Here is a 12024-nt window from a genome sequence, read left to right as displayed (position 1 = left end):
ATAAGTCTACCATCATGAACCATAGATATGGAAAATTAAGTGGGCTTACTAACGGAATAATTTTATTAGTTGGTAGATTGTCTGGCTTAGGCTGTCAATATTCTTATAATAGCCCTGGTTTGACCTATAGAGATAGTCTCAGTAAAAAAGGAGTGCAGCTAGACAAACCTTAAATAGACTTGTATCGTTTAAATTACTGTACTTGTTTTTATTTTGTATACCCTTCCTCACATGTAAAGCGCCATGGAATAAATGGAGCTATAATAATAAATAATAATTTTCACACAGCTTTGACTCCTCATTGTTGCTCACATCTCTACAGTACTTTCTAGTGCCAGATACTAGTGGACTGAAACTCTTTCTATCCCCTGACTCAACGCCTCACTCATCCTTTGGTCAGTTACATCCTTGACAGCTTCCTAGTAACTATCTTTAGCTTGGTTCTTGACTATGGTACTTTTCCTTCAGCCCTCCAGTCACCAGCACAGGCTAGACAGTACCAAACCGAATTAGAGGATATACATCTCTAGTGAGTAGAATAACTTTCACTCTTTAACTTTGACCTTCTGATTCTACTTAATTTTAGCCAGATAAGCATTCAAAATGTTATGATTATATTAGAAATATGGTATTTCAATAGTTATAGTCTCTAAATCTTAAAAGAGTTGTTCATGAGTGTGATAAAAATGGCCCCTGTCACATATTTCAAGCAGTAACCTGTCCTAGTCATGTATCAGTTGCAGCCTAAAGCAACTCTGCTTGAGACATGTGTCTCAACCCTCAGAGGACCATTTTTGTGAACACACATTCCTGTTATCAACAAGGAGGAAAGATCAACTTGGCTGTCTGAGCACAACAGGTTTTCCTTCTCCAGCTTCAGTCCTACATTGTGCTCAGTCAGTCTTTGTGCCTTACTGTAAAGCTCTCTGGCTGCCTGAGCAAAATTGGTTTATAAATGAGGAAGGAGCAATATGAAGCTGAAGAACAAAAACCATATTATACTTAGTCAACGCTGGAGTTTTTCTCCTGTTACTGCTTTGTGACAGAGTGAGAAGATCAGGTATGTTAGTTCACAATGATGTTCCTCTGACAGTTGAGATACATGTCTAGAATGGTATTTCTTCCGACTTCAACCCATCGTGACACGCGACTAACATAGGTTGCAGCTTCAACTATGGGACATTGACTAATTTTATCACATTCTCTGAGAACCTCTATAAAGAGCTATTACAATTGTTGAATTATTAAAAATATAAATATGACCAAATCACATAATTATCATGGGCATGCTAACATACTGAACATTGTAACATAGTACATGGTTCATCTGAAACTTACAAAGCATCCGGGCAATATTCTGGTTGTAAAAGTCTTCGTCCTTGTAGCAAGTATACCGTTATATCAAAAGAGTTAACATCCGCGTAGGGTGGCGCTCCCCTGGTCATTAACTCCCATAGCAGTATGCCAAATGACCACTACAAAATAATGAAAAACATAAGTATTAGGGATACTTGAATGTTGTGTTGTATTGAAGTAAATATCTAAATTTTCACCCATGAAAGCTGATTTTTGGCTTTTGACATAGATATATTTATTACTAGCCACTAATACATTTATACCACTAATCACAATCTTCTATTGCAGGTTTTATACTTATTATAAAAGTTGTCTTTCTGGAACACAAGACTCGACAGAATGAATATCTAATAATGTGCTGTCCAGATGTCTAATGGCAATCAGTTTCTGGGTTAAGAGGCAGCATTATGTAATTTATATCATAATTGCAGACTCCCCAATTCTACTAACGCAAACTTGCAATTGTGAAGTATTCATGAGATCATTAAACCACTGAGGGCTTTGTCACCTGGGTAATAACTTTACATGAATATACTTTAGCAAATACACACGAGAGTCATTCAGATGAAACCCTGTCATACAAGGGTAATATAGCGAGCGGCTTTCCAGGAATACACACACACCACTGAGAATATTGCTTTACATGTTATACAGGGGATTCTATGACAGAGCACGGGTTAGTTTTGATAAACTGTTTGTCATTGCTAGGAAACTTAAATATGAGAAACTTGCATAGCTCTACTAATGGAAAAAGAAAAGCTTCATCTAAAATTCTTTAGAACTTGGAATTGCCACAAACGTTGTCCATATGTATGGATATTGCAATAGGGGTGCAGGAATAGGTAAGGGATCTCAAAATGGATCCCACATAGCATAAAGGAACAGTAGCCGTATATATGAATAGTTCAAAAGCGCACTCTGCCTGGAGCACAGCACACAGATTATATACTGCCTATGTCATGATAGTAATACGAGTTACATCCTTCAAGAGGGCTGAAGTTATATCTGTGCTGTATTCACTTGAATGGGGTTGAGTGACTTGCTTGACAAGCTGACAATTTTATTGATACAATTTTTGGCTAGATGTAACATTTTTTTTTTGGTCACTACTCCTCCCTTAAAAAAAAATCACACACTTCTGACACTTTGATTTCTTTTCTTGTTGCAGTGTTTACCAATCAGATTAATTAATTTTATATTTCAATAGATCAAACTTTTATTAAAGTGATGATTCTCAATGTATTCTATTTTTTTATTTATTTATTTTCAAATGGGGAAAAGAGGATCGATTTGAACTTTTAAATTTTATACTTTTTCTTTTAGATTTTTACAAACTTTTTTTATTTTACTTTTTAGACCCCCTGAAGGGGATTGACATTTTCATGGTCCGATTTCTTATACAATATAGTGCCATACCATAGGCCTTTGTCTTAACATAAAAGGTGCATTAAAATGATGCAAACATTTCAACAACAATGAATGAATTTGATAATAATTACCACATCTGATTTCGTGGTGAACTTCTGGGTCTGCAGACTTTCCAGGGCCATCCATTTCACCGGCAGTTTGGCTCCAGTTTTGTTGTGAACACTGTAGTATTCCTTATCGTACACATCTCTGGCAAGACCAAAGTCAGCCACCTTGACAGTGAATGTTTCATCAAGCCTACATGAGAAAAATTCAGTGAAGAACTTAATCACTTTCCTGGCTTTGTCCTACTCCAAGTCAATTCCTTCCCTATTCATTGTAGAAATCAGCATACATAAAATATGATGCAGAATTTATTGGACACTACGACTAACTGACCTATTTAGGGGACACTAATTTTTCTTAAACTCATCCTAACTGATATTATGAAGAATGAGAAAAGGAAGTCCTTTTGTATATGTTCCAGGAGGCATCAATTTTGCTATTTCTTATCCTCCATACTACAGTATTAGAGCACGTAAAACACTAACATTAAAAAGTTACTCCCCCCCAAAAGGTTTCTCTATCGATATGATATGGGATAACATACTGATTACTGGGGATATCACCACAGGGACTGCAATGAACCCAAGATCAGGGCTCTGGCTTTCTCATTGCAGTGAATGGAGCAAGCAAACCTCCACTCTACTCAGGATGAGGCCGCAGAGCCATATTTTCGGGGTTCCAGAGCCCCGATCTTGGGACAGATTCCCCAGTTGTCAGAACTCCAGTGAACAGCAAGTTATTACCAATGCTCCCTACCCTATAGATGGAGAATAGAATAACTTGTTTTTTTAAGATATAACCCTTTAAGGAAGTCCCTATGCAGGGCAAGCCTCACTCATTTAACTAACTTCACTTTGTCATATACAGCAATAAGCCATAAATTACAACCATCTGCCTAATATTATTAAGTTCTCTCTTTTGCCAAGAAAATAGTTCTCACTTGACAAAGCATGGACTACACAAGACTTCTGAAGATGTCGCCTATGGTATTTGGTACCTAGATGTTAAAGGGAACCTGTCACCCCGTTTTTTCAGTAGGAGATAAAAATACCGTTAAATAGGGCCTGAGCTGTGCTTTACAATAGGGTATTTTTTGTCCCGATTCCCTACCTATGCTGCCGAAATACCTTACAAAAGTGGCCTTTTTCGCCTGTCAATCAGGCTGGTCAGGTCAGATGGGCGTGGTCATAGCGCTGTTTCTCCCCCACATCTTGCTTATGTTCCCGTTGGTGGCGTAGTGCTTCTCGCATGCGCAAGTGCCGAATGCACTGCGCAGCTGTAGAAAAAGAGCGCGCTCGCCGCTATTCAGCGGTTTTTCGGTGGGCGCGGCCATCTTCCTGAGGCCGCGCGTGCGCAGATGGAGTTTCCTGCTTCCTGGGGCTTCAGGAAAATGGCCACGGGATGCCGCGCGTGCGCAGATGGACATCGCGGCGGCCATTTTCCTGAAGCCGAGATTCTAAAATTCTGTTAGTTGTGAGGTGAGTCATTGTTAAATCCAACTAGCTCATCCTCAGATTGGGATTCCTACAGGCTGAAATCTGAAGGCCAAGTAAACATCTTAAACTCTTAAGGTACCGTCACACTCAGCGACGCTGCAGCGATATAGACAACGAGCCGATCGCTGGAGCGTCGCTGTTTAGGTCGCTGTAGAGACGTCAAACACAGCAACACCAGAACGATGCAGGAGCGATCCAGTGACGTAACGGCGACTCACTTCTCATTCTCGCTGGTTGTTAGCTCCATGTCAAACAGCCGGAGTGTACCGATCCGACACACATCTAGGGGCCCTGTGCTCGTTGCTGGCGTAGTTGCCTTTGATGTCAAACATGACGATACACGCCGACCTGGCAACGAAATAAAGTTCTGGACTTCTAGCTCCGACCAGCGATGGCACAGCGGTATCCAGATCGCTGCTGCGTGTCAAACACAACGAGATCGCTATCCAGGACGCTGCAAAGTTACGGATTGTTGTCGTTCTCTTTGCAAAGTTGCTGAGTGTGACGGTACCTTTAGTTGTGTTCCATGAACCACTGCAATCTTTGGTCTGTGGAGACGCATTCTCCTGCTGAAGGCTTGGCTTTCCACTCTCCACAAGGAGAAACGTTACCCCTTAGACCCTAGACCCAGGCTCATAAGAGAAAAGGTCACCTTGTCACTTTCAGATGGGCTCACACAATTTGATCAGGCTGTGCAATAAGAATCTCACATTTATAAATTTAGTCATAAACGTAGTAATGCAGGTCTGAATTAATATTACATTTAGTGATCACTTGGCCTGCTCAGAGTGCGGTTGTATATAGAACATGCCTATTGTAGGCACTTTTAGCAGTGGGCACCTGGTCTGCAGCTCTGCACCCCAATATTCAGTGATCTGTGCAATGCGTTGAGTGATCTGTGTTGGGTCTGAACATTTCTGTCATAGCCCTTAAGAAAAGAGTTGCCTAGCCACTTAAATAAAAAAGTATGGTGATAAAAGTAATAGAAGAAGTAGCACTCACATTATCAATCCCCTGTTTTTCTGACGGATCTCTGGTCCCCTCCAAGTCTCTGTGCTTTCTGCCCTACCTGGATGAGCTTGTGACCAACATTCACCACACAAGCCAATGATGAGCTGCATTTGTCAGGTCTGTCCTGATACAGCAGGAAGAACAGGTGCCGGCAGGGTAACCCCTGAGAAGTGTTGGATTGGGGAAAACTGTCACATCCCCACTTTTACCCATTTTTCCTGCTTTTAACACACTGACTTCAAGCACTGACTGTTCTCTTGCTGCCTAATATATTGTTGTGCCATTGTAGCAAATGGAATCAGTGTTATTCATTTTCCCTATGGGTGGTGTTAATGTTATGGCTGATTGCTACTTGCTACATGTCACTTGTTGTTCCTATGTTTATGGAATGTATCGTTTATAATGCTGGTGGACGTGTGCTGTGACGTTACAAAACAGCACAAAACACAGTAGGATGAGTGCTTCACCATTTTCACAGTGTGTATTGTATACAATGTGTTTGTTCAGCATTTCACAGATATATTTTCATGCCTCGGCATCTGGTCAAACATTACCTGAGTATTCCATAATAGTGCATTTAATCAACTTCGAAAATGACAAAACGATGATATGGATCTGTTAATGCTAGAATGCGTTACCAAACGTTTTTAGCTGGGACCTTACTTAGAAAATGTTATTAATGCCTAAGATCAGGCAGATGAAAACTGGCCTTTTGTGTGTAAGTTATCTTTTTAGCATCACTATATAAAGGGTAATGAAAATGTAGAAATGTGACAAAGGAAATCAATTTATCATTTAGCATGAAGCAAAGGGAACTTATAAACATATTAACATTTATCTTCCTGATAAAAGCACACCTGTGGAATGTATCAGATGGGAAATTGATACTGTTCTTTCCGGTGATAAAACTAAGAATAACTCTGGAATAGCTTAAAAACAATGATGCTTCACACAGGGTCAGCAGGCTTGGGACTTCTGTATATTGGAAACATTTGACACCCATAAGACCCTATTTATTTTGGGGGGTGCTAAAAAAATCAAACTATGATCAAACTATGCTTAGAAGTACATTTTTATGTTGATGGCGCTTTCAATAAAGGGAAAGTAAACTACATGTAATATGCTGTGTGACTGATTGTATTGTGTCCATTAGAGTATATCGAATAGGCTGCGTCCAGCAGAGTATATCTATTCCTTAGGCCTCTTTCACACTTCCATTTTATTGAATCCGTCACAATGCGTCGGCGCGACGTATCGACAGATGCGTCAAAAATAGTGAAAAACAGATGCAACGGATTCAGAATTTCGACGGATCCGCTAGACGGTTCCATCGAAAAACTGGATCCGTTGCATCCGTTTTTACCATCCGTCCGGCTGTGCTCATGGCTATTAATATCTGCCCTCATTCACTGGCTTTCCCACTCTGCTGGAGAAAATTGTGCGGGAGCCCACGCCAATTTTTTCTGCGATTTAACCCTTTAATTTAATAGCTAGAGCCCCCAAATTTTACACCAAGACACTTCCTACATTAGTAGTGAGGAATATGTAATAAAAGAAGGGATATGAGATGGTTTACTGTATGTAAACCATGTCTCATATCCTGTCGGGTTTGAGAAGGAGATAGCAAAAGTCGGCAATTGAATTACCGACTTTTCTGCTATCAAGCGCTGTATGAAATATTAATATATATACATATATGTGTCTCACTGACATATATATATATATATATAGACAGTATATATGTTTTAACGATTATTTGAGACCATGGATCCATTGTATGTCCGTTTTGCAAGCCGGCGAGAAAAACTCGCAGTATGGATGCCATACGGATTACATACGGAGGATGACATGCGCAAAATATGCTGACACACCCTGCCTACAGATGACATATGGATCACTATTTTGGGAACATTTCCGCATTTTCATACGCTGAGTGTGACGCCGGCCTTAGAATAACATTTTAACAAAAAACAAACTCTAAACTTACAAATTAAGTCTGCAACATGTGTGGCCATCAACCAAAAGTGGACATTTTTGTGCTGTTATAACAAATGTCTATTTAGTAACAAGTAATCTTCCAGGTCACAGTAAAAGCAATGTAACACTTCTAATGTATTGTTCTCTGCATTATAGATTATGTTACACTGCTGCTGCATAGACTTCTCCTGTTTGCCCTCTGACCTATTCACTTTAGCTTTAATTTACAGCACTATGGCATTAAAATCATTATGTCATAGTAAATTTAAAGACTTTTTAAGTACAATGACCTGCCTTTAATTAAATGTGGATTTTATTGCTACAAGTCGAAATGAGAAATGACTCAGATGTGGCATCAATCATCTGAGAATTACGAATACCGGCGATAAAGGAGGGGCCGTCTGGCATGGTGCAAAAAACATTGCAGTAAGGACAGATTGGCCATGCCATATTACTAAATCTGGAGTAAGCAATACGTTCTCTATCTATCTATCTATCTATCTATCATTGCAGCCATTTAGTACCGTACATTCAAAAAAGTTCATTTTTTCTCATTAACGTACACTCTGCACCCCATCTTGACTGAAAAAAAACAGAAATGTGGTAATTTTTGCAAATTTATTAAAAAAGAAAAACTGAAATGTCACATGGTCATAAGTATTCAGACCCTTTGCTCAGTATTGAGTAGAAGCACCCTTTTGAGCTAGTACAGCCATGAGTCTTCTTGGGAATGATACAAAAAGTTTTTCACACCTGGATTTGGGGATCCTCTGCTATTCTTCCTTGCAGATCTCCTCCAGTTCCATCAGGTTGGAGGGTGAATGTTGGTGGACAGCAATTTTCAGATCTCTCTAGAGATGCTCAATTAGGTTTCGGTCAGCGCTCTGGCTGGGCCAGTCAAGAATGGTCACAGAGTTATTCTGAAGCCACTCCTTTGTTATTTTAGCTGTGTGGTTAGGGTCATTGTCTTGTTGGAAGGTGAACCTTCGGCCAAGTCTGAGGTCCAAAGCACTCTGGAAGAGGTTTTCATCCAGGATATCTCTGTACTTGGCCAAATCCATGTTTCCTCCAATGACAAACAGTCGTCCTATCCCTGCAGCTGAAAAAAAACCCCATAGCATGATGCTGCCACTACCATGTTTCACTGTTGGGATTGTATTGGGCAGGTGATGAGTAGTGTCTGGTTTTCTCCACACATACCGCTTAGAATTATCACCAAAAAGGTCTGTCTTCGTCTCATCAGACCAGACAATCTTATTTTTCATAGTCTGGGAGTCCTTCATGTGTTTCTTAACAAACTCTATGCAGGCTTCTGTTGGGCCACTCTACTATAAAGGCCCGACTAGTGGAGGCTGCAGTGATAGTTGACTTTGTGGTACTTTCTCCCATCTACCTACTGCATCTCTGGAGCTCAGCCACAGTGATCTTGGGGTTTTTCTTTACCTTTCTGAACAAGGCTCTTCTTCCACGATTGCTCAGTTTGGCTGGACGGCAAGGACTAGAAAGACTTCTGGTGGTCCCAAACTTCTTCCATTTAAAGATTATGGCCACTGTGCTCTTAGGAACCTTGAGTACTGCAGAAATTCTGCTGTAACCTTGGCCAGATATGTGCCTTGCCACAATTCTATCTCTGAGCTCCTTTGCCAGTTCCTTTGACCTCATGATTCCCATTTGGTCTGACATGCACTGTGAGATGTGCGGTCTTATATAGACAGGTGTGTGCCTTTCCAAATCAGGTCCTATCAGTTTAATTAAACACAGCTGGGCTCCAATGATGGAGTAGAACCATCTCAAGGAGGATCACAAGGAAATGAACAGCATGTGACTTAAATATGAGTGTCTGAGCAAAGAGTCTGAATACTTATGACCATGTGATATTTCAGTTTTTCCTTATTACTAAATGTGCAAAAATTGTTACCTTTCTGGGTTTTTTTCAGTCAAGATGGGGTGCAGAGTGTACATTAATGTGAAAAAATAGAACTTTTTTAAATTTACCAAATGGCTGCAATGAAACAAAGAGTGAAAAATTTAAAGGGGTCTGAATACTTTCTGTACCCACTGTGTCTATTATCTATCTATCTATCTATCTATCTATCTATCTATCTATCTATCTATCTATCTATCTATCATCTATCCCATATCTATCTATCTATTTATCTATCTATATATCCATCCATCCATCTATGTATCTATCTATCCCTGGGACATGGTCGCAACCACAATTTTTATGACGGTCATATTTTACGCTTTCCTTACTGGCAACTCAAGACATAATTCAAAAGGAAGTAAATAGATTTTGCTTTCCTAATGCCAGACGGATAAAACTAGCGTTTAAGATTTCACTATAATTTTCTCAATATCACCATCAAATTTTGCCTTGAAATTAATTTGCTTTGTTTGAGTGGAAATCCTATTTTAGGAGGCACTCACATTTCCTGGAAAAACGATTATCCCTTTGGGATAAAAAGTAACACACAGAGCTATGATAGCAGCTTTTGCTATGCCTTAATTAATAGGAAAGCATGTCTATTTTGGGCTGGTCTTCTAGACTAAAAAGAAATGAAGAAAAGCTGTGCTCAGAGCAGTGTGCTGCAGACTTGAATATTCACTCAGTCAATAGACTGTTATTTTATAAGAAAAAATATAGCAATTGAGAAGGGGTTATCCAAGTAGTGAACTACCCCTTTAAAGTCTTTAAAGGGGCTGCCCAGCAATTTATATAATATGAAATATTGTTTTGTGGCATACATCATATCGAATGACCATGGTGCACCTTAGGTCATAACATGTTCCCTCATTCTCTATTGCCCACAGTCAGGGCCAGTTTTAAACAAAGTGGGGCCCCAAATGCTCACATATTAAACTAGAGAGATCGACAATATTGAAGTCGTTCTTATTTCCCGGCGTCTTTACACCGGCTAAGGAAAAATGTTGGGGACAGATAGTCCTCGATACAGTATAATGCACGCCCCATGGTCCTTGATATAGTATAATGCAGCCCCCCTCAGAGTATACTGCAACCCCCCTCATAGAGTATACGGTTGTCCCACACACAGTGTAATGCAGCCCCCCTCTAAGAGTAGAATGCAACCCCCTCAGAGTATAATGCAGCCCCACACACACACACAGTATAATGCAGACCCACACACACAGTATAATGCAGCCCTCTCATAGTATAGTGCAGCACCCCCACACACTATATTACAGCCTCCACACAGTATAGTGCAGCCCCCACAAACATTATAGTGAAGCCCCCCACATACACAGTATAGTGCAGTCCCCCCACACACAGTATAATGTATCCCCCCACTTACAGTATAACGCAGCCCCCCACTCACAGTATAATTCAGCCCCCACACAGAGTATAATGCAGCCCCCACACACCAAACATAGTGCAGCCCCCCCACACAGTATAATGCATCCCCCACACACACATAATAGTGCAGTACCCCACACACAGTATAATGCAGCCCCCACATACACAGCATAATGCAGCCCCACAAAGTATAGTGCAGCCCCCCACACGCTATAGTGCATACCTCACACACAGTATAATGCAACCCCCCACATACACAGTATAGTGCAGTCTCCCCTGCAAACAGTATAGTGCAGTCCCCCCACACACAGTATAATGCAGCCCCCCACTCACAGCATAATGCAGCCCCCAACTCACAGTATAATGCAGCCCCCACACACAGTGTACTTCATCCCCCCACAAACACATAGTATAATGCAGCCCCCACAAACACAGCATAGTGCAGCCCCCCACACACTATAGTGCAGTCTCCACACACACTATAGTGCAGCCTCCATACACAGTATAGTGCAGCCCCCACACAGTATAATGCAGCCCCCACACAGTATAATGCAGCCCTCTCGCACAGTATAATGCAGCCCTCTCGCACAGTATAATGCAGCCCCCCACACAGTATAATGCAGCCCCCACAAACACAGCATAGTGCAGCCCCACACACAGTTTAATGCAGCCCCCTCCACACACAGTATAGTGCAGCCCCCCACACACAGTAAAATGCTCCCCCCGCACAGTATAATGCAGCCCCCCACACACGCAGTATAATGCAGCCCCCCCCACACACACAATATAAAGCAGCACCCACAAACACAGAATAGTGCAATCCCCCATATACACACCGTATAGTGCAATCTCCTCACACACAGTATAATGCAGCCCCCCCACACACAGTATAATGCTACACACACACTACTTACGTCTCCCCTTCGCTCCACCGCTGCTCTGGCTTCTGCAGAGCATCTCATCAGCTCCACTGCTGGCACACACTGGTTCAGAGGCAGAGGGGAAGTGATGGGAAAGGGAGCGTCATCTGACATGCTCTCCTCTATCACTGCTTTCAACTGTAAAGATGAATGCATGATGCGGGGGCAGCGCCAGCTCTTCTTACTCACGGGCCCCATAGCAGCCACTGGCTGGGGGCCATAGGCAGCTGCCTGGTCTGCCTGACCCTAACACCCGCCCTGACCACAGTGCGCTTTCTGTGGTTGTACTATGTAAGGATGGGAATATGAGAATGAGTAGAGCAGTGGGATTGACAGTGCTGGTTTAATGTCCTGCTGCATATTTCTTGCTTTGAAGACCACTGACTGGGGATAATTTTGCTGCGTGTAATTTCATATGGTAACAGAACAAGATGAACATAGCAACAGTTTAGGAGTTCAATAGGATAAAGCTTCC

At 41.4% G+C, this 12024-nt stretch overlaps 1 protein-coding gene across 1 annotated transcript in view; it reads right to left on the bottom strand.

Annotated features, from left to right (window-relative positions):
* Positions 1-12024, bottom strand: part of MET (MET proto-oncogene, receptor tyrosine kinase) — a 200333-nt gene that overhangs the window by 2722 nt on the left and 185587 nt on the right. Inside the window, exons 19-20 of the mRNA XM_069764843.1 lie at positions 2856-3021; positions 1339-1475 (exon numbers count right to left, since the gene is read on the bottom strand). Coding sequence (XP_069620944.1) covers positions 1339-1475; positions 2856-3021 — 303 coding nt within the window. The remainder of the gene's footprint in view (positions 1-1338; positions 1476-2855; positions 3022-12024) is intronic.

This window comes from Ranitomeya imitator, chromosome 4, assembly GCF_032444005.1.
Source record: "Ranitomeya imitator isolate aRanImi1 chromosome 4, aRanImi1.pri, whole genome shotgun sequence".
In the NCBI taxonomy this organism is placed as follows: Eukaryota; Metazoa; Chordata; class Amphibia; order Anura; family Dendrobatidae; genus Ranitomeya; species Ranitomeya imitator.
This window is presented reverse-complemented; position numbering and strand designations above follow the sequence as displayed.